Raw genomic sequence first — 26,905 nt, forward strand, 5'->3', positions numbered from 1 at the left:
CAGTAAGAGCTATATAATTGAGCTTATTGTCATTATTTTTAATTTTTAAAAAAAGGTAAATGAAAAGGTCCGGTGGTTAAGACTCAGTGATCCCAATGCAGGCGCTCCTGGTCCAGGAACTAGATCCCACATGCCGCAACTAAGACCCAGCGCAGCCAAATAAATAAATAAACAAGATTTTAAGGTAAATGAGCCAAGCCTCTATTCAGCTATTAATAGGAAGATACCAGGGCCCAGCCTCTCACACAGCCGTCACCTCTACCTCCGTCCGTAGGGGGCGCTGTGGAGTGCTACGGCTGCTCTAGGCAGCGGAACCGGAAGTCTCTGTCACCTCTTACTTCCGGTCTTTGGCCCAGGCTTGGGCTGCGTGGGGATTTTGTAATGCCGACCGGAGACTTTGAGTGAGTCTGGGGCCGCGGAGGGGGTTTGGGAGGCAGACTAGGTGTGGGGGGCGGTCCTAGAAGTTAATATGGAGCCTAGGTGCGTCGAGGCCGCGGGAGCCGTGCCTCGCCTCACTCATCCCTCCTTTTGACAAACTTGTCCCCGCAGTTCGAAGCCCAGTTGGGCGGACCAGGTGGAAGAGGAAGGAGAGGACGGTGAGTCTACCTTGTCGCCTCGGGTCACCGCAGCCCGGCCTCCCCCCGCCGCTCCCAGGCCGTCACTGCTGCCTGCTCTGATCCTCCACCCTGGCACCGCCGTCAGACCCTGCATCTCCCCTCACGGCCAGCCCCTGCCCCGCGCCACTCTCATCTGGGCCAGCCTATCTCCAGCTCCATATGTTCACCAGCCAGCCCATCTTCTAACGTGCCACCGCCCAAGTCCTTGATGCCAGCACTTCCGCTTCCCTACTCTGGGGAGGAAATTTTAACAGCCACACTCCTGCCTTTGTATTAATACTATTGCCCGGAGGCCTATGGCCCTCCCCTGCCCTCAGGCCAGGGATCCCCTGTGCTTCTCATTGCTGGAAGTTACTACGTGCCAGCTCCGTGTCCCTGGATGGCTATCCCAAGACACTTCCTGGCCAGTCCTCTGCCCTTGGTCCCGCCTTTCTCAACTCCTGGTGCAGGCATCATCCCAAAGGTCCCTTGATTTCAGCTTGGGAATTCCTGTCCCTGCCCACCCCTACCCCACCCCACCCCCCCCTCCCACCCACAGCTGACCCCTGCTCCCTCCACTCCCTGTCACAGACAAATGTGTCACCAGCGAGCTCCTCAAGGGGATCCCCCTGGCCACTGGGGATACCAGTCCAGAGCCTGAGCTACTGCCGGGAGGTGAGTGACCGACTTCACTCCAGCCCTGGGCCGTCTCTCTCCGCAGCCTCCTTCCTTCTGGTCCCTCTTACCCAGGGCTCAGTTCCTTTGTCTCTTCCCCTCTCCCAGCTCCACTACCGCCTCCCAAGGAGGTCATCAATGGAAACATCAAGACAGTGACGGAGTATAAGATAGATGAGGATGGCAAGAAGTTCAAGGTGAGGCTGGGGAAGAGGTGGGAGCCCTTTGCTTGAGGGGCACTTGGACTAGGAGAGAGTGATGTGTTGGATGTCTTGATGAGGAAGATCTGCTGGCTCTAGGAACCTTGAGGAGCAGAACGCCCAAACCTTTCCCCTCCTGTCCACAGATTGTCCGCACCTTCAGAATTGAGACCCGGAAGGCCTCAAAGGCTGTGGCAAGGAGGAAGGTAAGACCCTTCTCCCCCTGTCTTGGGGGCTCCTCCAGGGCTGACTCAGAGTAAAAATAGGAGTTCTTTTCCCCATTGCCTTCATTTTTAGAAGTGGGGTTTAACTGTTTGTTAAACAGTTCCCTGGTGGCTCAGTGGTAAAGAATCTGCCTGCAGTGCAGGAGATGCTGGTTTATCCCTGGGTCGGGACGATACCTTGGAGAAGGGGATGACTACCCACTCCAGTTTTCTTGCCTAGAGAATTCCATGGACAGAGGAGCCTGGTGGGCTACAGTCCATAGGGTCACAAAAAGTTGGGCATGATTCAGAGACTAGTGCTTTTTTGTTTTTTTCTAATGTTTTGCTTGCACCACACAACATGTGGGATCTTAGTTCCCTGAGCAAGGCTTGAACCCACGCCTCGGGCATTGGGAGTGCGGAGTCTTAACCACTGGGCCACCGGGGAAGTCCCCTGTGTGTACCTGTTTTGTTGGAGCAGAACTGAGGCCTGTGTGCAATCCGTGGGGGGCCCTGAAAAGTCCAGCAGGTGCAGGAGTGGGAGCGGAGGGGTTGGTTCTTACTTCTCCTGGCTTGTCGCCTGGGAGGAACAGAGCCAAGCCCTCCTGTGAGGTGGTCGTAGCAGCAGGAGTGATGGCAGTAAATACATTTTGTATGGTTACCTACATACTCTGTGTTAGACCCAGGTGCTTTGTGGGGAGTATTTTCTCGTTCAGTCCCCCTAGCATTCCAGGAAGGTGTGGGGGGAGCATTGTGGTCCCTTATAGGGGAGGATGCCGAGGTGCAGGTTGTGTAAGGAGCTCAAGGCCCCTGGAAATCTGGGTGATCCTGCACACCCCTGAGTATCACTCAGTGGGAGCTGGTCTGTTACCTGCACAGCCCCTGCCAGGGGTTGTTGGCTCTGGGCCTGTTTACCCCTGAGCTTCAATTCTCTCATCTGTAACATGAGGCTGAGAGCTGCCCCTACTTCTGGAGCTGGCATGAAGCTGGGGCCTGACATGCCCTCAGGGAACAGAAACTGTCGTCATCACTTCTCCAAGGAGCATTTGAGGAGGGCGGTGAATAGGGTTTAAGACCCACTCACCCTCAAGTTGGCTCTTGTTAAGTCTAGGGTGCAAATGGAGGGGGTCCCGCTTGTCCTTGCCCTGACCTGTCCCCCATCCTGCCTTGAGCTCAGAACTGGAAGAAGTTTGGGAACTCAGAATTTGACCCACCGGGGCCCAACGTAGCTACCACCACAGTCAGCGATGATGTATCCATGACATTCATCACCAGCAAAGAGGTAAGTGGGGTGGCTGGCAGGGGGAGCCAGTGGCCAGGGTGTTACTGGAGGCACCAGGGGAGTGGCTGCCCCTTCTGAACTGCCCCCACCTGCCCTGCCAGGATCTGAACTGCCAGGAAGAGGAGGATCCAATGAACAAGCTCAAGGGCCAGAAGATAGTGTCCTGCCGAATCTGCAAGGGCGACCACTGGACCACCCGCTGCCCCTACAAGGACACGCTGGGGCCCATGCAGAAGGAGCTGGCCGAACAGCTGGGCCTGTCCACTGGCGAGAAGGAGAAGCTCCCCGGAGGTGCCAGGACCTTGGGATAAGGCTGGCAGGCTTGGCGGTTGGGGGGAGGAGTGGGAGTGGAGCGCAGGAATTGCGTGCGTCTCTGGGAGTCGCGGGTCCTCACCTGGGGTCTGGACAGGACCACCGCCGTTGGTGGTTATTGCCTCCCACGCAGCAGCAAGGCTGTGGCCACAGCCCACGTTGGTCTGTGGGAGAGACTGCAGGTGGGCGCTCTGCTGGTGACGCCACCCGTCTCTTGCCGTTGGGGTTTGTGAGAGCCTCTAGTGAGCACGGCTGCAGGCATAAGGACGTGAGTAGCGGGGGGAGAAGGCTGTTCTCTCAGTGTGTCTGTCCTGACTGGAGCTTGCTGTGTGTGTGCACACACACACACTGGAGTTCTATACTTGTGACTCGTGTGCGCAGCCACTGGTCACCTGTCCCCGGGACGGGAACCTGGGGGCTGTTGCTACCCTGTGTACTGTCTTGCTGTGTGTGAGGCTGGGCGTTTTCTCACGGTGCGTTCTCTCACTCTTCCTGTGCTGCTAGGAGGCAGGGCATGTGGGTGGGTCAATTTCCTGGACGTGACCTTTAAGTCCTTTTAGTCCTTTTAAGACCTTCAGCCCTTGAGAGATCCCCCGGATGCCTGTGGTTTGAGAGAGAGAGTGCTTGGGGCTGGATCATGGCCACAGCGGCTAACATCCTGGGCCAGGCCTGTGCCGGGGGAGGCTTGACCTAACCTTGCTTCTGGTCCCCAGAGCTGGAGCCTGTGCAGGCCACTCAAAACAAGACTGGGAAGTACGTGCCTCCGAGCCTGCGCGACGGGGCCAGCCGCCGTGGGGAGTCCATGCAGCCCAACCGCAGAGGTGAGGCGGGGAGGGCACCCCAGCGCCGGGCTGATGTGTGGGCGGGCACCCCTTGTACCCTATGATTATCCCATGGGTGGGGCCGGCCCCTCACTGACGCCTCTCCTTGCCTGCCCAGCTGATGACAATGCCACCATCCGTGTCACCAACCTGTCTGAGGACACTCGTGAGACCGACCTGCAGGAGCTCTTCCGGCCCTTTGGCTCCATCTCCCGCATCTACCTGGCAAAGGACAAGACCACCGGCCAGTCCAAGGTGGGCCAGCGGCCGTGGGGCGGGGTGGGGTCCTGACTCCCAACTGTGCCTCGAGCGTTGTCCCTGACCCCCACTCCCTCCCCCAGGGCTTTGCCTTCATCAGCTTCCACCGCCGCGAGGACGCTGCGCGTGCCATTGCCGGGGTGTCCGGCTTTGGCTACGACCACCTCATCCTCAACGTCGAGTGGGCCAAGTAAGACCTCTGCCCTCCACCGCCCCTCGTGGCATCGTAGCTGATGCTTGGGCTGACTGTGGGCCTCGCCAGGGCTGTCCCGGGGCGTGGGTCTTTGGCTGTCCTTTGCTTCTCGTGGAGGGCCCCACACCCCAAGGCCTGTCTGGCCCCTGGTGTGCTCCGTGCCCCGTCCCCCTCCTCCCCGTTGAGTTCATGTTGTGTATGTAAGATGGGTGGTGGTCCTGGGACTCCCTAAATGGTCTAGAGCTCCCCCACTTGCCATCCTCACCCACCTCATGCTTCCCTTTCTAGGCCATCAACCAATTAAGCCAGCTGCTGCTGTTGCTGCTCAGCCCCTGGCCCCGGGACCCTTCAGTGACAGAAGTCAGCCTCCTGGAGCAGGGGACTTCAGGGCAATAAAAAGTCTTTAGTCTCTAGCCTTGTGCTGTTACATTTATTCCCTGATGTCAATCACACTGTTGTGGGTGGGGCCAGCTCCCCCCCGCCCCCCCCCCCCCGCCCAGTCCCCCCAATCTTGGGTTTGCTCCATGGCCCTCCCCAGGGTTGGTGCTGTGAGTGGAAGCTCCTGCAGCTCTGGCATGGGTGCCCCCTAGTCCCACTGGAGGCCTTTCTGTGGGGAGGAAGTAGGGGCTCCTGGCCTGTCTGGGGGCTCGGGGCCGGGGGCCTGCTCTCTGCCTCCATTCTGCTGCCGGGTTCCAGCATCTTGTGACGAGGAGGGGGCTGAAGATGGGCCAGGTCACGGGCTCAGCTCGTGGGACTGGAGCCCTGAGGTTTGGGGGGTGGCTGTGACGTTGAGGGGCAGGGCTTGGCTGGAGCACGTGGTGCTCTTTGGGGTCTGTCCCTGCCCGCAGCATTGGTGGCAGCAGTCCAGGCTGGGCACCACAGCCATGTAGAGTAGCGGGTGGATGCAGATGGCTAGGGGCACAAGGCCTCGTGTCACCTGGTGGGCCAAGTACGTCCTTTGGTCCAGTGCCTTCTTAGCCGCGGCCTCACTTGTAAAACCCGGGCAGAGGGCTAGCCAGCGCAGCCGGGCATACACGTTGAGCACTGCCGTGATATAGTAGGGCACGTAGGAACTGGCATAGAGGGCCACGCCACTGGCCACCAGCACCGTCACCTGCAGCTTGTTGGCTGCCGTCATGCCGTGGCTGTGCTGCACGGCCCGCCCCAGGGCGCCGTAGGCTGCCAGGGTGAGCAGTAGCGGCAGGCCACAGCCCAGCGTTGCCAGCGCCAGGCTGTAGACCCGGTAGGCCTCAAGCTGGCTGTCACCTGCTGTCCCCAGGCACTTGGTACAGGCCCCCAGGTTGGCCACAGAGCACTGGCCTGGGCGCTGGGACTCGCTCAGGTGAGAGAAACTGAGTGTGGGGGCAGCGAGCAGGACCGCTAGCACCCAGCCAGCGGCACTGACAGCCCAGGCGTGCTTGGGCCGCAGTTGGCTGTGGGTGAAGAAGGGGTGGACGATGCCCATGTAGCGGTTGAGGCTGATGCAGGTGATGAAGATGACGCTACCCAGCAGGTTGCAGGTGAAGAGGAAGCGCTCCAGGCGGCAGGCAGCCTCCCCGTAGCGCCAGTGCTTGGGCGGGTAGATGTAGGCAGCCAGGGGGGGCAGCGTCAGGGCGTAGAGCAGGTCGCTGACCGCCAGCTGGGCCGAGAAGATCATAGCTGGGGGCCAGAGGTGCTGCTTCCGGCTGCAGAAGCGGTACAGGGCCAGGCTGTTGCCGGCCAAGGCCACCAGAAACTCAACTACCAGCATGGGCCACAGAAAGTCATCTTGGAGGCCACTGAGGACGCTATCTGCAGCCTCCGAGAAGTTGACTGGGCACTGCGTGTCACCTGTGAGCAGAGGGTGTGGCACATCAACCCTGTCCCTCACTGTGGCTCCCGCTGTGACACCTTTACCTATCGTGTGCTAGGAGCCCCTTGTGGGATGTTTCCAGAGTGCTTTTCCACACCCAGGAAGGCGGGTGCCAGCCACAGGACCTTTGTACAGAGGGACTCAGAGCCCAAGGAAGGTTAGAAGCCCAGAGTCCATTAGGCGTGTCCTGGGGCAAGAACCAGGGATGCACACAATCTGGCATTGACCACCAGAGCCATCAGGGCCTGGGGCGGGGAAGCAAGAGCCCCCCACATCCCTCTACAACTCGGTCCCGCATGTCAGAGTCTGTCCCCCCAAGTGTCACCATCTACCTGGATCAGGAGTCTGGTCCACCTTGCTGTCCCTGCTCCCACCCTCATCATCCATCTGTCCTCACAGCCTCCAGAGTCAGGTCACAGCCATACACTCCCAGACTCTCTCCCTACCTACCTGGAAGAAAAACCAGTGCTCATCTCTTCCTACTATGCCTTGAGGGAGCTACTCCTCCCACCCCCACTCACTCATTTCCAGCTCTCACCAACCATGGTGTTCTGGCTGTTCCTTAAGGCAGAACCTACCTCACGGCCTTTGCATTGGCTGATGCACCAGGCATCCCTGGAGGTAGTCCCCCTCACCTCCTCCTCGTCTCGGGTCCTGAGATGACCCTAACATGGCGACTGCTCCCTGTAGTCTCCTACCCTGCTTATTTTCCTCCACAGCTCTATCCCCATCCATATGACCACTGTAAGGAAAATCCCCAGAACTTTCCCTCCTGAAGGTAGAAGTGCCCTGCTCCTGGCCTCCCATGCCAGCACCCGGGATGCAGCAGTGTAGGGGGGCTGAGCTCTGTAATCTATCCTTCACACACCCCACTCAGCCTCAGCTTTCTTAGGAATGGCCTGGACTCCTGGCCATGAGCTCTGTGCATGGACCCCTTCCATGACTCAGATGGCTCCTCCACTTTCACTTCTGCCTTCCTATCCCATCCCTCTGGTCTGGGAGGAAGTGGGTCCAGCAGTGATTCTTTACCCATCTCCCCACCACCCTCCAGGAGCCGGCCACCTCCACCCCCAAGGCCCTGGATGTGCCCGGCTTCACTAGCCCGGCTGTGCTGGCCCCTCACCTGAGCTGTTGCTGGCTGAGGCCTGCATGGCCTGCCTCTGGGTCTGCAGCTGCACTGTGGCCTGTGCGGTGTGCTCCCTTCTGAGACACAAGCCGCTGGCCCCTCCCCTTCCCAGCAGTACCACCCTCAGCCCGCCAAGCGGGTCTGAGCACAGGCCTCACTACCACTTCCTGCTTCCTTCCTTCTGAGAGCACCCAACCTCCAGAGCTGGTTCATCTGCTGTGGGGGCACTGGGTAGGCTGGGGAGGGGTCCAGGGCCCCAGGGCACCACAGGAGGGTCACACCTGTGTCACCCTGGCATATGAAATAAGGCCTTGCACATCCACTGCCCAGGTGCAGACAGAGGCCCAGGTGTGGAGCAAAAAGCAGGCCCGCCATTTCAAACGTAGACTCAGCCTCACGAGAAATGAATTTATTAGAGGGGAAAGTGGGAAAGCAGCTCTCCTTTATGAAAGGAAACCGAGGGCTGCGCCTGGAGGCCCAGGAGGGGAGCCCAGCACAGTGTCTCTCGGGCCCCAATCTGGGGCGTTCCATCTGCCACCCAGGCTTGGCCTCAGGCTGCTCTCTTCAGTGGCCGAGGTCGGCCTTGTCCACGGTTCCTGGCAGCCCCCCTGGGTCCCACCTTGGCCTGGGCCCCTGGGCCCTTGCCCTTGGCCTTTTGAGGCCTCCGATCACTGCCTCGGTCCGGCTTCCGTTCCTTCAGCCGCTGCTTCTTGCCTGGGGGCCCAGTGGGCCGCCTCCTCTTGGCTGCCTTTGGAAACATGTCTGTAGGAAGAAACAGTGTCAGGGCCACCAGGGTGCAGGGACAGACAGGCCCGTGATACCCAGGTGCCCTGAGCCCTGTCTGCCACACACCTTCATCAGGCTCCTCGCCTACAGCCTGGCGGAAATACTCAGCCTCATCCTCTTCTTCCTCTTGCTGGCTGGTCCTCTCTGCCTCTGGCGGGGCCCCGGGGTCCTCTGCATCACTGTCCCCATCGGCCTCTGCCCGCGCCCGCTTCATGCCTGCCAGGCTCTTCTTCCTGGAGGAGGGACATCGGTCAATGTGGCAGCCTGCACCTGGGACCCTGCCCCACCTGCCTGGTGACCACACACTTGTGAGCCTCTCGCTGCTCCCGCTTGCGCCGAACATTCTGGGCCTGCTGGTCCTGTCTCTGGGCCTTGAGCCGCAGCTTCTCCTCCTTGGCAGCCAGGATGGCCTGGAGCTCCTCCTCTGTTTTGTGCACTGAGCAGGAAGAGGTGGCCACTGAGCTCTTCATCCCCAAGGTCCAGGTTAGCCCGCCCATGACCAGGCTGCAGGCCCCACTGTGCCCCTGGCCCCGTCCTCACCGAGCCTGTGGAACAGCACGTTGCCCTCTCCGACCCCCTCTTGGATCTTGATGAGCTCCAGCGTCATCCGAGGCCCAATCTGGAGGGACGGTAGAGGAGGGGATGGGGTGTCAGTGCTTCCTTGGGGATGGGGGGAGCCACCAGGCCTGCCCCGCACTGGGCCTCACCTCTGTGAGCCGCACAGCGCTCTGCTGGGCCCGCATGTTGCCGCGCCCCGCCACAGCCTGCGGCAGTTCTGTGATGTTGTGCTCGCCGTCGGGCTCTGCCTCACTCTCCGACAGCCCTGCGCCCCTGCGTGGGGCACACAAGGGGCTCAGCAGGGGCTCCCTGGCTCCAAGGACAGCTTTGGGGTCCCCTGGAGTGTGGTGCCCCCCACTCCCCACCTCCAGCCCTCCTCACGTGGCCAGCAGTTCACTGATGTCCTGCAGGCGACTCATGTTGGGGAACTTCTCCTGGAGAAGCTTCTTCATCCCACGACTGGCACCCACAGGGACCACCTTGATGCTGCTGCAGGGGTTGGAGGGAGGCGAGGATGGGGGTCAGGAGCCAAGGGTCACAGGTCAGCTCTACCCTGCCAACCCTTTCCACAGTGCGTCATTTACTTTGAGACTGAGCAATCATAGAGTCTCAGCAGCTGTGCTGTCAACAGCTGCACATGGGGCCAGGCAACCCCTCCAATTCCCACTGAGAACTCACTAGTGACGGAAATCCAGCTCCTGGGAGTCAGGGTTGTAGTTGATGAGAAGGCAGCGCTTGATGGTGTTCAGGTTCACCTGGGAGAGAAAAGAGGGCACAGCACCTGGTGAGTGTTCCATGGGCCTCCCTGTGTGCTGGAGCCCCTGCTGAGCCCTGGCTATGGCCACACTCCAGAAGGGCAGCCTGGGTGCTGCCAGCACCGCAGGGACAGATGGGGTTGCAACTGGTGTCCACGGGCTACCCAGGGCTAGAAATCCAGCTTCCAAGGCCCGTTGAGGTTACCCACACTGGACTCCCTGATGACTAGCATCTAATAAGCCTAATTTGAGACCCACTGATGCCAGGGATCAGGAACCAGGGTTCTGGAGCCAGACGGATTTAAAGAATCCAGTCCTGCCTTCTTGTCCTTAGTATCTAACCTCAGACTAGTATCTTCACCTCTGGGAGCCTCAGTTTCCCTCTCTGTAAAATGGAACACACTACTTAACTTAGATCAGCATTCAATGAATGCACGCTTAGGAAATAAAATACCACGGACATTATTTTCCACCTGCCAGATGGGAGAGCATGAGTGGGTTTAGAACTCAGGACCCAGAACTCTCAGCCTTGGGGCTGGGAGGTGAAGAATGAGCCTGAGTGTGGTCCTTGCTGCCTGCTTCACCTACACTCACCTTCATCACACGTGGGCTGGCTCACCTTATGCACGTTGATGGAGGGGAACAGGTTCTGGAACATGGTGGCCATGAGCTTCACATGCATGCCATGGGGGCCAAAGCTGTTGAGCACCAGGAGGGGTGGGTGGGCAAACTGCTGCTCATGCATGCGGTGCCGGCGCAGCGAGGAGACCACATCACGCACCAACGTGTACTGTAGGGCGAGGTGAGGAGTGGGTGACCACCCGTCCAGCACACACAGCTGGTGCAATCCCCAAACCCAGCTCCTGCCCCTCGGAGACCTCACGTCACCTCTTGTGTTGTTGTGAAAATCACTCAGTCGTGTCTGACTTTTTGTGACCCCATAGACTATACACACAGTCCATGGGATTTTCCAGGCCAAAATATTGCAGTGGGTTCCCTTCTCCAGGGGATTTTCCCAACCCAGAGATCAAACCCAGGTCTTCTGGGTTTGCAGGCTGATTCTTTACCAGTTGAGCCCCATGTCACCTTGAGTCCTTACCTTGTTGATCCGGAAGGTTAGGGTGGGGCCTCCTGGGAGACGCATCAGTTTCTGCAGAAAAAAAGATCTGTGAGGGCTGAGGTGTATAATTCAGGAGCGGGGTTGGAGGGGGTGGGAAATGGAGACCACTGCCTATCTCTTCAGAGCGTTTACTTTGAAGCCAGAATCATGGCAGCTCAGAGGCACAAGGGTCATCATGAGAGCTGGCAGCGGAGGAGGGTGTGGGGAGTGAAAGCATCCACTCACAAAGTAGACGTTGGTCTCTGTTTTGCTCACAATCAGGAAGTGTGTGACCCCAAGGGGCCCAGCCACTGCTACACAATCTTTCAGAGAGTTTTTCTTCCGTATCTGGAAACAATGAAAAGAAAAATAGACAATCACAGATAACCTCTTATTAAGCAAAGCCTTTAAGCCTAACCTGTTATGCCATTTCTTGCATTTAACCCTTTAGAGAACTAGGGGGAGAGGGGAATGGAATGCTCTTGGTCTCTAGAGCCAATCAGACTTTAACCGAAGCTTCTGTCTCTTGACACTGCATCACCACATTTTTCAGAGGGCCCGTCTGAGGCTCAGCGAGGTTAAGTAACTTGGCTCGGGCCTTTGAGAGAAGCCAGCTTTGCTAACTCGAGTCCCCCTCTTAACCATCAGCCTTAGGCACTCAGCCAAGCTCCAGGCTGGGTGCATTCATCTGCTCGCCCTCGCTGCTGCCCCTCAAAGCCCTGAGAGGCAGGCACGATGGTGCCCATAAAGGTCCCTTTCTCCAGCCTGGGAAACTGAGGCCTCCAGCAGTTTCGAGGATGAAGCCACCCCCGCAGCTGAGAAGACGAGGCCCAGTGCGGGTGAAGGTGGGCTGGGTGATGCTGACCTGCAGGCGGGTGGCGGTGAGCGGCTCCATGACCCGCCTCAAGTCCATACTAAGCTGCTGGACGCTGCGACCCACGCGGCCCCGAGCAAACACGAACGAGTGCGGCTGCGCGGCATAGGCTTCGAGGTTCCGGAGATGGGCCTGGGCGCGCGCGCGCTTCTGGTGCCGGGACTGCGGGGACGAGAAACAAGAGGTTAGCCCCGCGGCCACCGGCGGAACCCCGCCCGCGCTGCCCGCTGTCCTGGCCGCCGGGACTCACCCTCCCCGACTGTCCCATGCCGCCGTCCTTTCCACGAGGTCTCGTCTGCCGGCTGCTTCCGGCGCCGCTCCGCTCACTTCCGGCTCTGGCGAGTCGACTATGTGAGGCGCCGCGATGACGTCACCAATAGTGCATGCGCACCAGGTGGCGGGAAAAAAAAAAAGTCCGCGGAGGGGTTGCTATGGAGACACAGAGGGCCTGTTTCTACGGAAACCAGGGCGGGGCCATGGTTCGAACTGAGCCGCTGGTTCGAATCCCGCCTCTGCCATTTCCACCAGCTGTGCGATTTTGAGAGCCAAGTTCTCCACTCTGAGGCTCCTAAAATATCCTAAATGATCATCATTTCCTCTCTGACCTGCGAATTAAGAGAGATGATGTGTACACAATACTTGGCACCCTGGAGCCTGGCACTTGGGAGCCTGAGAAGGGGGTAGCTCCTTGGCAATTACTCGCTTGGGCTCCCAGCTCCTGAGGATCAGCTGTCCCTCGCAGAGGCCCTGTCTGTGGACTGGCTGGGGGATGGAAACTCCACATCACCTTCTGGAAATTCAGGGCAAGGCGGGCGCTTGGTCAATAATTTCCCCCCTCCCAGTTTCCGCTCAAAGCCCCAGTCTTGGCCTCAGGCCTCTGGCTTCTTCCCCAGAACCTTCGGGTGGGGGAAGAGATTTCCCCCAACATCTCTCTCCCTGTTCCATCTGTTTCCTTCCCCTGTCTCCCCTCTCCACTTTACTCCCCTGCCTCATTTGTCTCCCCACCATTTGCTTCCCCTCTCCTGTCTCCCCACTCCAATTTTTCTCCTCTCCCCACTTCTGTCTCCCCCTCCCCATCCCTGTCTTCTCCCTGTCTGCCTCCCTCTCCCCAGCCTTGCTCCTGCCATCAATTGTCTCATTCATCATCTATAAGTTTCCGTCTTTCTCCTCTGCCGCTTTTCCCACTTCTCTCTTCTCATCTCTCTCTCTATCACCCACCTTTCTCCCCACCTTCCCTACGTCTCTCTTCTGTCTCCTGGACACTCCATTCCACTAGCCCGTCTCCTTGACTTCTGAGGTTTCTTTCTCTGCGGCCAAAAGGGGGAGCCGGAGGAGACTACCAGTGGGGGGCGGAGGGGCCCCAGCCCAGGCCCAGAGCCCAGCCTGGCAGCGTCTCTCAGATCTGGGACGACCATTTCCTCCTTCAGCCCGGGAGGCCACTCGGGTTACGAGCTCAGGACAGTAGCAACCGGGAGAGAGTGTCTGCTGGTCGGGGAGGCCTTCTTACAAGGAGACCCTAGGCCGGTGGGGGCTCTACGTGAGTCGCTTTGTACTTCTGAGAGATGAGTGTGTGGTTACTGCTGCCTGTTTTCGTCCTTGCAGGACTTGACCTGTGTGAGGATGTGAGAGTGTGTGGGAGATAAATGGAAACTTGCACTGGGTGGCAGGCGGGTATCAGGGGCTTGTCTCTGCGCTTTCTAGTTGGTTTGCGTCTCTGCCCTTGCCGGTGTGTGACTGAGTATACTTGAGTGTGTATGTGCCTCACGTGCAGATACAGACACACTCAGCCCACAGGATATTTTCTTTTGTTGTGATGTATATGTGTATGTGACCACGCTTTGAAAAGTCACTGCCCAAATCTGTGCTGTGTTTCCAGCTGTCTTTTTTTCTTTTTTTGCCACACCACAAGGCTTGTGGGATCCTAGTTCCCTGATCAGGGATGGAACCTGGCCCCCGGCAGTGAAAGAGCAGAATCCTAACCATTGGGCAACCAGGGAATTCCCTCCAGTTGTGTCTTTATAATTGGGTGTGCCAGGCAAATCCATGGACACACACACATACACATAGATTCCATCTATCTTTGCTGCTTTGTGCAATGGTTTACATGTCTTATTGGGGCATCTGTATGTGTCTTTGTGCTGCAGTGTTACACAAGAGTGTGTGACTGTCGTGGTTATGTGTGTGAGTTCTGGAGCCATGTTACCTGGGCTGAATCCCACTGCTGCTTTTTCCTTTGGCTGTGACCCACAGGCCAGTTGCTCACCCTCCCTGAGGCTCAGTTCTCTGCTGTAAAATGTGGCTGCTTATGGAGACCAGCTCAGGTGGCCAGGATTAAATGAGATACAAAATGTTGAGTTTAGAGTCACCCCCGCCACGCAGCAGGTGCTGCTGGTATTTGCCCTTGTGGTTCTCTGTGATGTGTGTCTGCGTGTCTGTGTCTGAGGCTGGGATCCGCCCCAGCCTCCTGGGCCTGCAGCCTCCCACGCTCTGTGCTCCGCTGTTGGGGGAACGTTCAGGGCACTGAACTGTGTTATCAGGCTCTGGTGGCCTGAGCAGGAGGGTCTGGCAATTCTGCCTCTGTTCTCACGTGGGAAATGCTAAATATTTACAGTTGGAACTCCCCGGCTTCGCATTTCACAGCTCCAGTTCGAGGCTCTGGGTGGCTGGGGGTGGTTACCACGCCTCCTTCCTCCTTGCTCTCCCACTAGCCTCTCCCCTTCTCCAGTTCAGAGGCCCTGCTGGACCCTCGGCTCCTTCTCGGACTCCTTGTGTCTGCTGTGGGCCTTGTGGAACTCAGGGTCTTGGTCGTGAGAGGTGAGAGCGTGGGAGGGTGGGAGGGTAGGTGGAGGCTGAATCTGTCTGTTGGGAAACCTGGGCCTCGCTTTGGCTGGGGGGCTCCCCAGGCCTCCTCTTTACCACAGGCTGAGATCCCAAAAGGCAGCAGATGTTACACACACTCTAGTTCCAAGGGGTTTGTGTGTATGCATGTCCAGTTGTGTCCAACTCTTTGCGATCTCATGGACTGTAGCCCATCAGGCTCCTCTGGCCATGGGATTTCCCAGGCAAGAATACTGGCATGGGTTGCCATTTCCTACTCCAGGGGATCTTGCAGACCCGGGATTGAACCTGCATCTGCCGTGTCTCCTGCGTTGGCAGTCAGATTCTTTACCACTGTGCCACCTGGGAAAGCCTCCAAGGGGTTTGGTCCATCCCTATTATGTAGGGCCTGATGTCTTCCAGGGTTGGGGGCAAGGAGAGGACCCTGCTCTGCCCTGGGGAGTTAGTGCTTGGTGTTTGAGTACCGTTGTGAATATGCGTTTCTGCAACTCAGAACCCTCCACTGCTCCCACAGGACTTGGAGTAAAACTCCAGATCCTCCTCTGGTCCCTGCACACTGTGCCTCCATCACCTCCTTGTCCTCTCTGCCTCCTGCTCTCCCCCTCTCTCATTCTGTTCCAGCCTCACAGGCCTCCCTGTTATTCGCTGGGCATATCAAGTTAGGTTCCACCTCAGGGCCTTTGCATTGCTGTTCCCTCTGCCTGAATGATTTTCCCTTTATCTTTCTTCCTTCAGGTCTTCACTCAAGTGTCATTTTCTCAGTGAGCTCTGACTCCTCTACTTATTTATTCATTTTTTTTGGCCTCGCCACATGGCTTATGGGATCTTAGTTCCCTGACCAGGGATAGAACCCAGACCCCTGGCAGTGAAAGCGAATTCTGACTCCTTTATTTAAAGTGCTCCCCAGCCCAGGTCTCTCACATCCTTCCATATTTTTCCTCCTAAGACTTATCACTCTAAGACGTACCTACTGTTTTTTTCCCAGTCTGCTCTGTGAGGGCAGGGGTTTTGTTTGTGTTGGTCACAGCTGTGTCCCCATCTCCTGGCACACAATAGGTGCTCAAGGAATGCTTGCTGAATGTGTGAACGAGGTAATGTGCGTGACGATGAAGCCCACAGGACACATGCTTGTGTGGCTACCAGGATGTGCGGGTTTGGACAAAGTGGATGTTGGTGCAGACAGGGCTGACATGTGGACCATTTTCTGAATGTGGGCAAATGTACATGGGAGGAACGTGTTTCCCCATCTGAGAGGCTGCAAGTGTGTGAACTCCAGGAATGAAGGCAGTGCGGGCCTGGGTGTGGATCCTGCAGGGCAGAGGGTTAGTGGCCACAACTATACGTCCTTGAGTGAAGACACCTATATGAGCTCACTTGTGGGAGTCAGGGAACACCTGGGGGGGAAGCATGTGGGTGTTGCGGGGCCTGTGTGGCACCAAGCACTGTTCTAGGAGCTGGGGACAGAGCAGTGAACAAAACCCAGACTCAGCCTCTGGGAGCTGCTATTTTGGTGGAGGAATTCAGAGCGCAAACAGTGGCAAATCAATGAGGCAAATGCAGAATGACAAATGCTAAAATGACAAAGACCATGGGGACTTCCCAGGTGGTCACTGGCTGAGGTTCTATGCCCTCAATGCAGGGGGCCTGGGTTAAATCCCTGGTCAGGAAACTAGATCCCACATGCCGCAAGTAAGACCAGTGCAGCCAAATAAATAAATATTAAAAAAAGAAAAAGAAAAGAAAAAAAGAAAGAAAAAGTCCGTATAGGGTGTGCCCAGGAGGGGCGACTCCAAATGGGATAGTCAAGGAGGGCTTCTAAGGAGACAGCTGAGACCTGAATAAGGAGAGGGAGGCATGATAAATTCAGGGACGCATATTCCAGGCTGAGAAAACAGCAAGTGCAAATGCCTTAAGGCTGAAGGATGCCTTGTGTGTTTGAGGAATAGTCAGGAAGCCAGGGTGGCTGGAGCAGAGTGAGTGGGGTGAACAGGAGGAGGTGAGGAAGGGAGGGGACTGGGCAGAGCTTATAGAACTTTCTGCGCTGCAGGAGGACTTGAGTTTTTCCTTTAAGTGAGGGGACATGACCTGACTTGGGTGTTCACAGGCATTCTCTGGCTGCTGTTGGAAAAACAGAGCAGAACCTGAGCACAGAAGCCTGGAGACCTGGGAGGTAGCTGCTGTAAGGAAAGCCAGATGGTGTCTTGAGCTTGGATCATGGGATGGGGTTAGTTTGTGGCCGGGGGGGATGTGGAGGAATTCAGGGTCTAAACACCAGAGCTGACATGCCTGGCTGATGAGTTCCATCTGCCATTGAGAAAGAGATGCGGACAACCCTGGGGTTTTGAGCTGGGTATATGGGAAATGTGGTGTCCACTACTAGACTGAGTTAGGGGGACTTTTCCCTCATCCCCTCTTCCCCCGTTTCCCCATGGCTTCTGCTTCCACCTCCTCCAGGTCCTTTAATACATCAGGCATGATCCACCCTCAAGTTTCAGTTCCCCCAGCCAGGGACCTCTTCTCCCCTAGAAACCCCCATGGTTTCCTCCCTCAGGTTTTTCTATAAAAATGTCACGTCCTCCAGGTCTTCCCTCCTCTCAAATCTCAGTCTTTTTACTGGTGTCTTTTTTTTTTTTTTTTGGCTCTTGTGGGATCTTAGCTCCTGGACCAACCAGGGACGGAATCCAAGTCCCGAGCAGCGAAAGCGCAGTTAAACCACTGACGGCCAGGGTATTCCCCTCTGTCTTTTCCTGTTATCTTTAATACAAACTAGGGCAGTCTAATACTCTATGAATTCTAACTTAATTTTGTTCGTTGCTCACCAGGGCAGGGATTTTTTTGGTGTGTGCTGCCCCCGACTGTATTCCCAAGCGCCTAGAACTGAGGCCCGTAAACGGTCAGCTCTCAGTGAAGCCTTGCAGAGTGAATGCACGAGGCATAATGACCTGTAGGGCGCCTGGAACTCAGTGGTGAGGCCAGGGATGGGTTCTACTGCAGCATCTCCAACCTCGGGGCTGGGAAGGGGATGTATCCGGCGTGTGCGACCCCTGATACACGTAGGTGTAGACATGTGCGTTCCCGTGTGGGAGAGGACAAGGTTTGGTCCGACTTGATAGTCGGGGGTCCAGCCCCGCTCCTTCCCGTTCATTCTCTGCCCGCAGGTCCGCCATGTCGGCACCCCGGCTGCTCACGATGCAGCTGCTGCTCCTGTTGGGCGCGTGGTGGGCGCGCGCGGCCCCCCCGCGCTGCACCTACACCTTCGTGCTGCCCCCGCAGAAGTTCACAGGCGCCGTGTGCTGGAGCGGGCCAGCGGCCGCGCGGCCGACGCCGGAGGCCGTGAACGCCAGCGAGGTGGCGGCGCTGCGCGTGCGCGTGAGCCGCCACGAGGAATTGCTGCGCGAACTTCAGCGGCTGGCAACTGCCGACGGCGCCGTAGCCGGCGAAGTGCGTGCGCTGCGCAAGGAGAGCCGTGGTTTGAGCGCGCGCCTGGGCCAGCTGCGCGCGCAGCTGCAGCACGAGGCGGGCCCAGGGGCGGCGCCTAGCCCGGGGGCGGAGCCCGCCTCCGCGCTGGCGCTGCTCGGGGATCGCGTGCTGAACGCCTCCGCCGAGGCTCAGCGCGCCGCCGCCCGCTTCCACCAGCTGGACGTCAAGTTCCGCGAGCTGGCACAGCTAGTCAGCCAGCAGAGTGGCCTCATCGCCCGCCTGGAGCGCTTGTGCCCGGGGAGTGCGGGCGGGCAGCAGCAGGTAACTCCGAAACTATCACCCTCCCCAAATCGCAGCCACTTCTTGTGGGCATTGTAAGGTGGGGCCTCTTGAAACCCCACGATCTCTTATCTGCAGTTCTGAAGTAAAAAAGCTCCATAAACCGGATCCCTGCCTCTCCTCCAACAACTCATTTGGGTCAAAACGCTACTGGTAGCTACTTAAAGTGTTTATCTACCTGATATGAATACTCATAGTGGTGGTGGTTTAGTCGCTAAGTCGTGTCCGATTCTTGCGACCCCCACGGACTGTAGCCTGCCAGGCTCCTCTGTCCATGGGATTCTCCAGGCAAGAATACTGGAGTGGGTTGTCATTTCCTTCTTCAGGGGTTCTTCCTGACCCAGGAATTGAACCCAGCTCTCCTGCATTGCAGGCAGATTCCTGTAATCAGGTATATTATTAATATGTGCATGAAGACCAAAGACCTCATTGGGGTTGCTAGGGAATATATGTAGACCCTGTGTTACTGTTTCTTGTTGTCCTTTAGTCTAAGTCGTGTCTGACTCTCTGCAACCCCATGGACTGTAGCCTGCCAGGCTCCTCTGTCCATGGGGTTTCCCAGGCAAGAATATTGGGAGTGGGTTGCCATTTCCTTCTCCAGTTATTGTTTCTAACTCCTGCTGTATTATTCAGAATTCTGGACTATGTCTGGCCTTGGGTTTTGAATAAGAGATTATTGCTCTGACATTAGCTACCTTACAGCTTTGGGAGGCTTCAGTAAGTTAATACTCAAGTGTTGGATTGCCTCATATTATCCCTGCTTTACAGAAAAGTTTGGAGGCACAGATTGGTTAAGCTATGGGCACCAGAGCAAGAGTTTAAGCCCAGCTCTGTCTCTTGTTAAAATTTTTGGCCACACCTTGAGGCATGGGGGATCTTAGTTCTCCGACCAGGGACCGAACCCTTCCCCTTGCAGTAGAAGCAAAGTCACAACTGCTGGACCACCGGGAAGTCCAACTCTGTCTCTTCTTGACTGCTGGAGTTAGGCACGGGAGGATCAAGCCATGCTCCTTCTTGATCGCCTTCCCATCTGGGTGCTGGGAGATGTAGGAGCCCAGAGCCTCCAGGGCTAACGTATCTGACTTTCTTGGTTACCCCAGGTCCTGCCCCCACCCCTGGTACCTGTGGTTCCTGTAAGTTTGGTGGGTGGCACTGATGACACTGGCAGGAGGTTAAACTCAGCTGCAGAACCCCAGAGAGATCAGACCCTGAGACAGCCAGGACCCCTGGCCTCTCCTCTGCCCTTGGGGCACCCTGCTGTTCCTCCTAAGCCAGCAGGTAAGTCAAGGGCGTGGCTGTTGGGGGTGTGAGGAGCCAGGGGATTCCCAGTGCAGCAGGAATAGAGGGAAATAGGAGTCAGGACCTTAATGTGAGATTCCTCTTATGGTGAGGGGACTGGGGGGAAATGATGCATTTGTATTCTGTTGATGGAACAGGGAGATACTGCTCTTACTCTGATAAGGAACAAAATTCTTACTATGGTGTGAAACTAGGAGAGGTACTCTTATTTTGGTGAGAGGGCAGCAGATTTAAGAATGCTACTTTGGTGAGAATTGGAGGAAGTTCAGAGAGCCATGTTCAGGACCTCTCTTCTGGTGAAACCCTAGAAGGAGGATTTAGGAATCCCAGGCTCCACATTTGCTCTACTGAGAGAAGAGTGACTTAGAGTCTAATTTAGGTAAGAAAAGGGGTATTGGGGCTTTTATCCTGGAGAGGGAATAAGAGAAGCAGCACTTCTATTCTGGTGAGGGGACCAGTGAGAATCAAGACTCTTACTCAAGTAAGGGGTTGACTGGTTCAGCTTGTGCCTCTCCCATGTCCCTGTGCCCATAGGCCCATGGCAGGATTGTGCAGAGGCCCGCCAGGCAGGCCATGGACAGAGTGGAGTGTATGAGTTACGAGTGGGCCGGCACGTGGTGTCAGCATGGTGCGAGCAACAGCTGGAGGGAGGAGGCTGGACTGTGATTCAGAGGCGGCAAGATGGCTCGGTCAACTTCTTCACTACCTGGCAGCACTACAAGGTGGGCACAGGTGGGTGGGGCAGGGCTGGGCAGGGGAAGGGGACCAGCTCCTGCCTTTCTGACTTTCTTGCCCTGCTAGGTGGGCTTCGGGCAGCCTGATGGGGAATACTGGCTGGGCCTTGAACCTGTGCATCAGCTTACCAGCCGTGGGGACCATGAGCTACTGGTGCTCCTTGAAGACTGGGGAGGCCGTGGGGCACGTGCCCACTATGATGGTTTTTCCCTGGAGCCTGAGAGTGACCACTATCGCCTGCGGCTTGGCCAGTACCATGGAGATGCTGGAGACTCTCTTTCCTGGCACAATGACAAGCCTTTCAGCACCGTGGATAGAGACCGAGACTCCTATTCTGGTAAAGGGCTCTTATTTTGGTGGTGTGTCGGGGCAGGATAGAAGACTCTTAATGAGGAAATGAAAGAGGGTGGGGTAAGACTTTCCTCTGGTAGGGATCAGGGCAAACAAGAGAATGGAGGACAGGACTCTTATTCTGGTGAGGGAGTCTACGTTCATTCTCTAATGAGTCAATAAGTCAGGCCCCAGCCTTTGTGAAAGGTGGTGGGGGAAAGGGGGAGCTGTGAGAGCTAGGACTTTTAACTGTTGTAGAAAGAAAGGAGAGGTTGTTTTTTCTGGTAAAGGGATGAGAGGTAAAGCTCCTTGTTTGCAGAAAGGATGGAGGAAAATATGACTTGTACTTTGGTAAGGGGATAAGGAAGAAACTAAGGCTATTACTTTGAAGTAGGGGGACAGAGTATGCCTGGCAAAAGCCTTGTGTTAGTGAGGTGCTGGTAGAGGCTTTTATTCTGGTGAGAAGAATAAAATAAGGCTTTTTTTTCCCCTCTCCCCTCAGGTAACTGTGCCCTGTACCAGCGGGGAGGCTGGTGGTACCACGCCTGTGCCCACTCCAACCTCAATGGTGTGTGGCATCGTGGTGGCCACTACCGTAGCCGCTACCAGGATGGGGTCTACTGGGCCGAGTTTCGTGGTGGGGCTTACTCTCTCAAGAAGGCTGCCATGCTGATCAGGCCCCTGAGGCCGTGACCCTCTGTCCATCTGTCCCTCAGGTCCCAGGGGATGTGTGTCAGCAGGAGCCCAAGTTGTTCTGGCCACCCCTCCTTCGTGGCTCCATGCAGACCACGCCCACAGACCTCCTCCCGTTGTGGATCTGCAGGGCTTCCCCAGGGCTGTGCAGACAGTGCCCAGGAATCCCCCTGCCAATATCTTGGACCCACATGGCTCCCCAAGGGCATTGAGATCTCAGTTTGAGCTCATATTTTATAACAACACAAAATAGCCACAGACCGTGTCTGGTTTGCATCTGCATCTGGCAGGGGTCACTCCCCATGCCCGCCCTCCTCCTCCTCCTCCTCCTCTTCCTCCTCCTCCTCCTTCAGGTCCTCCAGAATGAGGTTGTCCAGGTCTTCCAGGAGTCCTCCCTGGCTCAGGCAGGTGGCCACAGTGGAGCCACTGCTGATGTGGAGGTTGCTGGGGTGCAGGACTTTGGGCAGGTGGTTCTGCTTTCGGCTCTTGGGGTGCGCACAGGACGTCCCAGGCACATGGGGCTCTGGGGAGGGAGAGATTCTGAGCCCCTCCTGGGCTGGAGGCCACAGGGTGCTTTGGGGGAGGGGAGGGGCTGAGGCCACAGGCTCTAGGGCAGCGGTGGAAGTCATAGACGTTAAAGCCACAGGAGACCCAGGGTCATGGACATCACCTGAGACTACAGAGGACAAAACGAGCCAAGAACACAGAGAGACTGCAAGGGCTGAGTCCACAGGACACTGGGATGTGGGCCATCAGGGTGAAACCACAAAGCCATATGGGTGAAAACACGGAGGGTGGCTGATGCCATGGGAAGTGAGTGTGAGGAGGGATCCCCCTCCAGGAGAGACCTGGAGGCAAGGAGGTGGAGGACGGTGGAAGATGTGGAAGGAGGGGCTGATGTGGTAAGAGATGAAATGGCCTCCAGAACTAGGACCTTAGGAGTTAGGTGGAAGAAGCAGGCAGACACCTTGGTACTTAAAGCCCCAGAGGTGGAAGTCCCAGCAGTCCAGGCCACATAGACTGCCCGGAATAGGGGGAGGCCATGCGGACGCGCTAGGCGCTCACCTCTCCGATTGTAGCAGTCCTCAGCGGAGCAGGAGTGGGTGTGGGTGCTGCGGCGATCCGGGTCGCGATCCCAGCGCGGAGGGAGGATCCGGGTCGGATACACAGGGAAGCCGCACCCGTAGCAGGGGGACCGGGACCCCATCTGTGCCCAGCCCCTGGGGGCGGGCAGGGCCGTGAGGGTCCAAAGGCCAGCTGGGCCAGGATGGGGCCAGGGCAGGGAGGGGCGGGGCTGGGCTGGGGCCGAGGGCGAGGGCGAGGGGGTGGGGTCAGCTCCCTCTCGGGAAGTTGTGCCCTCACCGGAAGTTGTGTCGACATTTCGGGCAGTGGAATTCAGCCACGCCCCACATCTTGTCACTGGGCACGGGATCATAGCGCTTCCGGCATTTCCTGCATCTGGACACCTGGGGGTACAGAAGAGCGGAGCAGATGGGCACCGATAGCCTGATGGTGGTCACGTTGGGATTTACACCATCGAAATTGGCGAACACATCGAAATTGGCGAAATCTGGGGGCACTTCCTACAAGGGCTGGTTGTTAGGCGTTTACCAGAAGCACACCACTGGTCAGGGGTTTCAGAAGCCAGATTTGGGGTTCAGGTTTTATTTCTGTGGTAGCGGTCAAACTCCGTAGTCAGAGTTCAGGGGTAAGTTGAGTTTCTCCAGTTGAATGTTAAGTTGAAAGTCCAGCTCAGTGGGTCAGAGTTGGGGCTGAGATTGGGGTTGATCTCTGAGGCTGCAGGTGTCTGGAGTTGGGTTCTCAGAGGCTGATGTTCTTAGGTCAATTGGTTTGGACACAGAATGGGGGTTGGGAGCAGAGCCGGGACAGAACCAAGGTCAGGGGTTGGGTTATCACCTCTTTGCGCTGGGGCACGCGGCGCCACCAGACATGGTCACAGGAGGAGCAGGCAAACTGCCGGTCCACGGCAGGGATGAGGTCTTCCTGGGCACGCTGGAACATGCGTAGGTTGTCTTCTGTCAGTGGCAGGAGGGATGTCGCCACCGCCTGCAGAATGGGGTGGGCAGGGCCAAGAGGGTAGTCAGTCCTCTTCCAGCCCCTGAAGTGTCCCTCCTCCTCACGTATGGACACCTCCAGGGGTGTGCTCACCGCTCCACCTCCCCGTCCCACACCCTGGACTCACCTGGATGTCCCGGTCCTGCTTCATGTCCTCTGGGGGGTCCTGGGTGGAAACACCAGGGGTAGAAACTGGGGAGGTGGCTCATGCTTCTTTTCTGGGGGCAGGGCTTCTGGATGGGGAGGCAGGGTTCTGGCCCCATATGAGTAAGGTGGCCCCAACTCAAGAGGAGTTAACTGAGCAGCTTCCACTTCCTGAGGGCAAGGGTGTGTGACCTCAGTTGTCCTCATAGCAACCCTGAGGGGTGGGGACGCCTGTGATCCCCCTTGTTCAGATGGGGAAACTGAGGCCCAGAGCCCTGAGAGGGCTTGCCTGAGATTACCCTGAGTGAGTGTGGGGCAACAGGCCTGGGGCCTGTGCTCCCTTCATGCTGGCAAATGCCACACACTTGCTGGCATTGTGACAGGTCACCTCATTGAGGCTACGCTGCTTTAGGCTAAGTGCTTGAGTTCTAGATTTAGAGAGCCACGGGTTGGAATCCTGGCCTCATCACTTCCAGCTATGGGGTTGTGGCCAAGCTACTCTCCCTAATGAAGGACATCTAGGAGTCCAGGTTCTGACTCTAGGTGACCTGGGTTCAAATCCCAGTCACCACCTGCATTCAGCATGAACCTGGTGAGTGACTTCATCACCCTGTATCTCAGCTTCCTCATCTGTCAAGTGGATATGATAAATAATAGGACTTGTCTTACAGGACCTGTGGCAATAAGTCAACAGGTAGAATTCCTGGAGTCCTGCTGCAGGGAAAGTGCTCAATCAATGATACTCTTTGCTAGTTTTATTATACTCATTACATGTATAACTGTAAATATATAAATGTTACAAGTATAAAACACTTTATTATACTCTTTAAAAACTCTGTGCTGGGCCCTTTCAGACAGGCAAACCAGTGCACCAGCTACCAAGGCCATCTAAGGGGCAAAGTGGCCATACAAAGGCTTTCATTCATTCATTGTTTTAGTCATTCATTCACATGGGCTTCCCTGCCCCTCTTTTCTCCCCCATCTCCTACTCGTCCCAGCCTGTCTGCAAGTTCCTCTGCTCAGGTCACCCTCCCTTCCAGGAAGATCTCCAACCCCTCCCCTTCCCAGGGATCACTCCTCCCTAGGCTTGAAGAATGTGGTACCACCTCCTCCAGGAAGCCTTCCCCGACCTCTTTGGCTCCTCTGTAATGATGATAATCGGATTCTTTTCACTGCCTAGTTTCTTGTATCTCTCCTCCATTTCATACAATCAGGATGTAATGAGCACCTACGGTTTGCAGGCTCCTTGGTCAGATCCATGAGTGAGAGTTGAGTAAGTGAATAAGGCTAGACCATGAGTTGTGGATGGACAGTGCACAGAAGGAGCTCTGCCTGACCCTTCCATTCTTCCTCCCCTTACCACGTGTTTTGAGGGGAGGGGGACAGTTTACCTGGGTATCCAGATCATTACTCAGTTCCTGTCCATCCTTCTGCTTTACCCCTAGTGGGGAGAGTAAGTGTAAGTGAAGGCCCCTTGAAAGGTTTTGTGGGAATTTCAGGGCCCCCAGAACCCCGATCCAGACCGCCCCCCAAAGAGATGATCTCATCGCCTCTTCCAGCCCCCAGCACAGACCACACCCCCTCCCTGCTCCCCAGCTTACTCTCACCAGGCAGGACCCCCACCTGCTCACCATACACGATGGAGCGCCCCACTCCAGTGTGGTCGCTGCCAAATTTCCTCATCAGAGTCCCTGCCTTCTTGGAGGATACCTTTCCATGAAACTTCTCCCGGAGGCGCCGGACGCTTTTCTCCAGCTGGGGTGGGGACCGGTAGGGGAAGGAGAAGCGCAATTGCCCTTCCTCCATCCCTAGGCTTCCTTTTTTCACGGCCTAAACTTGACCCTGGGTTTTGGCCTCCGCACCCGCACCCCCCCCCCCCAACTCCATCCCTCTACTGCATTTCCTGGAAAAAGCCAAAGTCCCCACAGGGCACTGGGGGAGGGAGCGGACTAGGGCGAGCGTCCTAGGCTAAGGGAAGAGGCCGGCCAGATGACCCCTGGCCTCTGACCCTTGACCCAGCAGCCCCCGCTTTTCCTTGAGGAGGCCGCATTTTGCTCCGGGGCATGTGGCGGTCTTTCTCCTTTCCGAGGGAGACGAGAGCCAGCCTTGGGGGGAAGGTCTGGGCTTGGATGGAGTCCCCAGCAACTGCGAAGCCCGCTCCGTGCCCCTAGCTCCTCCTCAGCATCTCTCGCGGGCCACCGGCCCAGTTGTAGCCATCTCCTACCTCCACACCTTCTTGAGACATGGTGGCGGCGTAGGTCCCCGCGAGGGTCCGCACTGCGCGCTCAGCGGCCCCCTACCTGGGCGCGCCCGTCGGTCCGGCCGCGCAGGGCAGGGGGCGGGGCCTCCAGGCCGGCTCCGCCCTTCCTTTCCTGCGCTCCGTTTCGCTTTCGTTTGGGAACGGAGGGGTGGACGGGGAGCGCTGGCTCCGCCCTGGCTCCGCCTCTGCTCTTGCGCCCCAAACCCAGGCGGGCGCCCCGGATCTGCACCCTGCGGCGGAGCGCGCAGAACTCGAGCGGGGGAAGCGGCGCGGCCTCTGCAGTCGGTCACATGTCCCCACGCTGCGCGGGGTCCGCGTCTTCACGTCCCTCGTGGGGGCGGGGCCGCATCTGAAGGCCGCGGCGAGTCTCGGTGCCCCCGCCTGTTCGCGCTCCCCAGTTCATCGCTCGGTCCCCTCCCTCCCCCGGGAATCAGGCGCTAATGAGGATCTAGACCCCTGACTCGCTTTGAGTGTCTTACCCGGCTATGTCTCCTCTCTGAACCTCAGTTTACTTCTCTGTAAAATGGGGATGATGATAGTGGCTACATCCTGGGGGCGGGTGTGTGTGCTCGCGCGCGCTCATGCCTGTGCGCGCGCGCGCGCGCACGTGCCAGGATTCGAGATCCCCAGGTCGAGTATTTAGCAGCGCCTGGCACGCTGTAGACATTCAACTAGTCACTGGGCCACCTACTATGTGCAAGATATTAGGAAGCAGGCAGTTGTGGTGGGGAGAAGGTGCTCGTTAAAAATACGGATTCCTGGTCCCTCGCAGTCTTGCAGAATCGGTCTGTCTAGGGGTTCCAGGGAATTTGCGCTGAAAAACGGAAGATTGAGAACCCCGGGGGATCAGGACGATTTTAACCCAGCCTGGGGGGTGGGCGAGGGGGCTGGAGGAGCCCTGCCTGGCGGCATCAGAAATGGTTTCTTTAAAAAAAAGAAAAAAATGGCTTCTTGGAGGAGTCCGGAAGAGCGAGGTCTCAAGCAGTCAGAAGATAGGAGTGTGGGATGGAACAGCTTTGGGTGCAAAGACCCCAGAAAAAAGTGACTAGCGCTTTAAGCCAGGGCTTCTCAACCTCAACACTATTGGCGCTTAGGGCTGGGTGATTCTGGGGGCCTGCCCTGTGCATTGTAGGATATTTAGCAGCATCCCTGGCTTCAACCCACTAGGTGCCTGTGGCACC

The 26,905-nt window shown here is 57.1% G+C and overlaps 4 protein-coding genes and 2 non-coding genes across 7 annotated transcripts; 2 read left to right on the forward strand and 4 right to left on the reverse strand.

The window, feature by feature from the left end:
• Window positions 1–294: 294 nt before the first annotated feature.
• On the forward strand, window positions 295–4,953 carry EIF3G (eukaryotic translation initiation factor 3 subunit G). The gene is made up of 11 exons (XM_027547792.1): window positions 295–401; window positions 550–596; window positions 1,188–1,271; window positions 1,380–1,468; window positions 1,618–1,677; window positions 2,852–2,956; window positions 3,058–3,247; window positions 3,982–4,089; window positions 4,208–4,344; window positions 4,431–4,537; window positions 4,829–4,953. Exons 1-11 carry the CDS (start codon window positions 382–384, stop codon window positions 4,842–4,844), a joined length of 963 nt encoding a protein of 320 aa, XP_027403593.1. The 5' UTR covers window positions 295–381; the 3' UTR covers window positions 4,845–4,953.
• A 102-nt stretch (window positions 4,954–5,055) lies between these two features.
• On the reverse strand, window positions 5,056–11,976 carry LOC113896347 (suppressor of SWI4 1 homolog). Its single transcript, XM_027548569.1, has 14 exons — window positions 11,841–11,976; window positions 11,582–11,752; window positions 10,963–11,064; window positions 10,717–10,767; window positions 10,237–10,407; window positions 9,541–9,617; window positions 9,244–9,351; window positions 9,012–9,135; window positions 8,845–8,923; window positions 8,611–8,740; window positions 8,371–8,537; window positions 8,070–8,280; window positions 7,516–7,640; window positions 5,056–6,370 (listed from the first exon to the last, which is right to left on the reverse strand). Exons 1-14 carry the CDS (start codon window positions 11,856–11,858, stop codon window positions 5,274–5,276), a joined length of 2,631 nt encoding a protein of 876 aa, XP_027404370.1. The 5' UTR covers window positions 11,859–11,976; the 3' UTR covers window positions 5,056–5,273.
• On the reverse strand, window positions 9,429–9,503 carry LOC113896750. Its single transcript, XR_003512119.1, has one exon. It is a non-coding gene; the product is annotated as a small nucleolar RNA U105B (small nucleolar RNA).
• LOC113896742 lies at window positions 10,842–10,926 on the reverse strand. Its single transcript, XR_003512113.1, has one exon. It is a non-coding gene; the product is annotated as a small nucleolar RNA SNORD105 (small nucleolar RNA).
• A 588-nt stretch (window positions 11,977–12,564) lies between the features above and the next one.
• Window positions 12,565–21,502, forward strand: ANGPTL6 (angiopoietin like 6). Of its 2 annotated transcripts, none has more exons than XM_027547794.1 (6): window positions 12,565–13,127; window positions 17,587–18,169; window positions 19,288–19,465; window positions 20,021–20,208; window positions 20,288–20,558; window positions 21,054–21,502. In XM_027547794.1, the coding sequence occupies exons 2-6, from the start codon at window positions 17,594–17,596 to the stop codon at window positions 21,242–21,244; spliced, it is 1,404 nt and encodes a 467-aa protein (XP_027403595.1). In that variant the 5' UTR covers window positions 12,565–13,127; window positions 17,587–17,593; the 3' UTR covers window positions 21,245–21,502. The 2 variants fall into 2 exon arrangements, with proteins under 2 accessions (XP_027403595.1, XP_027403594.1); XM_027547793.1 differs by lacking the exon at window positions 12,565–13,127 and adding an exon at window positions 14,243–14,404.
• Window positions 21,461–26,009, reverse strand: C7H19orf66 (chromosome 7 C19orf66 homolog). Its single transcript, XM_027547795.1, has 8 exons — window positions 25,689–26,009; window positions 25,096–25,219; window positions 24,856–24,905; window positions 23,448–23,486; window positions 23,162–23,311; window positions 22,607–22,710; window positions 22,310–22,464; window positions 21,461–21,767 (listed from the first exon to the last, which is right to left on the reverse strand). The coding sequence occupies exons 1-8, from the start codon at window positions 25,707–25,709 to the stop codon at window positions 21,538–21,540; spliced, it is 873 nt and encodes a 290-aa protein (XP_027403596.1). The 5' UTR covers window positions 25,710–26,009; the 3' UTR covers window positions 21,461–21,537.
• Between the last annotated feature and the right edge of the window lie 896 nt (window positions 26,010–26,905).

Source organism: Bos indicus x Bos taurus, chromosome 7, assembly GCF_003369695.1.
Source record: "Bos indicus x Bos taurus breed Angus x Brahman F1 hybrid chromosome 7, Bos_hybrid_MaternalHap_v2.0, whole genome shotgun sequence".
NCBI lineage: Eukaryota > Metazoa > Chordata > Mammalia > Artiodactyla > Bovidae > Bos > Bos indicus x Bos taurus.

Excerpts from the sequence above, each read along its gene's own strand:
- EIF3G (XM_027547792.1), top strand. The coding sequence starts at position 382 with ATGCCGACCGGAGACTTTGA. Across the intron at positions 1,469-1,617 it reads AGGATGGCAAGAAGTTCAAG|ATTGTCCGCACCTTCAGAAT; the intron begins GTGAGGCTGGGG and ends TCCTGTCCACAG. Across the intron at positions 2,957-3,057 it reads CATTCATCACCAGCAAAGAG|GATCTGAACTGCCAGGAAGA; the intron begins GTAAGTGGGGTG and ends CTGCCCTGCCAG.
- LOC113896347 (XM_027548569.1), bottom strand. Across the intron at positions 8,924-9,011 it reads GCGCTGTGCGGCTCACAGAG|ATTGGGCCTCGGATGACGCT; the intron begins GTGAGGCCCAGT and ends CCGTCCCTCCAG. Across the intron at positions 8,538-8,610 it reads GAGCAGCGAGAGGCTCACAA|GAAGAAGAGCCTGGCAGGCA; the intron begins GTGTGTGGTCAC and ends TCCCTCCTCCAG.
- ANGPTL6 (XM_027547794.1), top strand. The coding sequence starts at position 17,594 with ATGTCGGCACCCCGGCTGCTCACGATGCAGCTGCTGCTCCTGTTGGGC. Across the intron at positions 19,466-20,020 it reads TGTTCCTCCTAAGCCAGCAG|GCCCATGGCAGGATTGTGCA; the intron begins GTAAGTCAAGGG and ends CTGTGCCCATAG. Across the intron at positions 20,559-21,053 it reads AGACCGAGACTCCTATTCTG|GTAACTGTGCCCTGTACCAG; the intron begins GTAAAGGGCTCT and ends CTCTCCCCTCAG.
- C7H19orf66 (XM_027547795.1), bottom strand. The coding sequence starts at position 25,709 with ATGTCTCAAGAAGGTGTGGAG. Across the intron at positions 22,711-23,161 it reads GCGTGCCCCAGCGCAAAGAG|GTGTCCAGATGCAGGAAATG; the intron begins GTGATAACCCAA and ends CTGTACCCCCAG. Across the intron at positions 22,465-22,606 it reads AAATGTCGACACAACTTCCG|GGGCTGGGCACAGATGGGGT; the intron begins GTGAGGGCACAA and ends GCCCGCCCCCAG.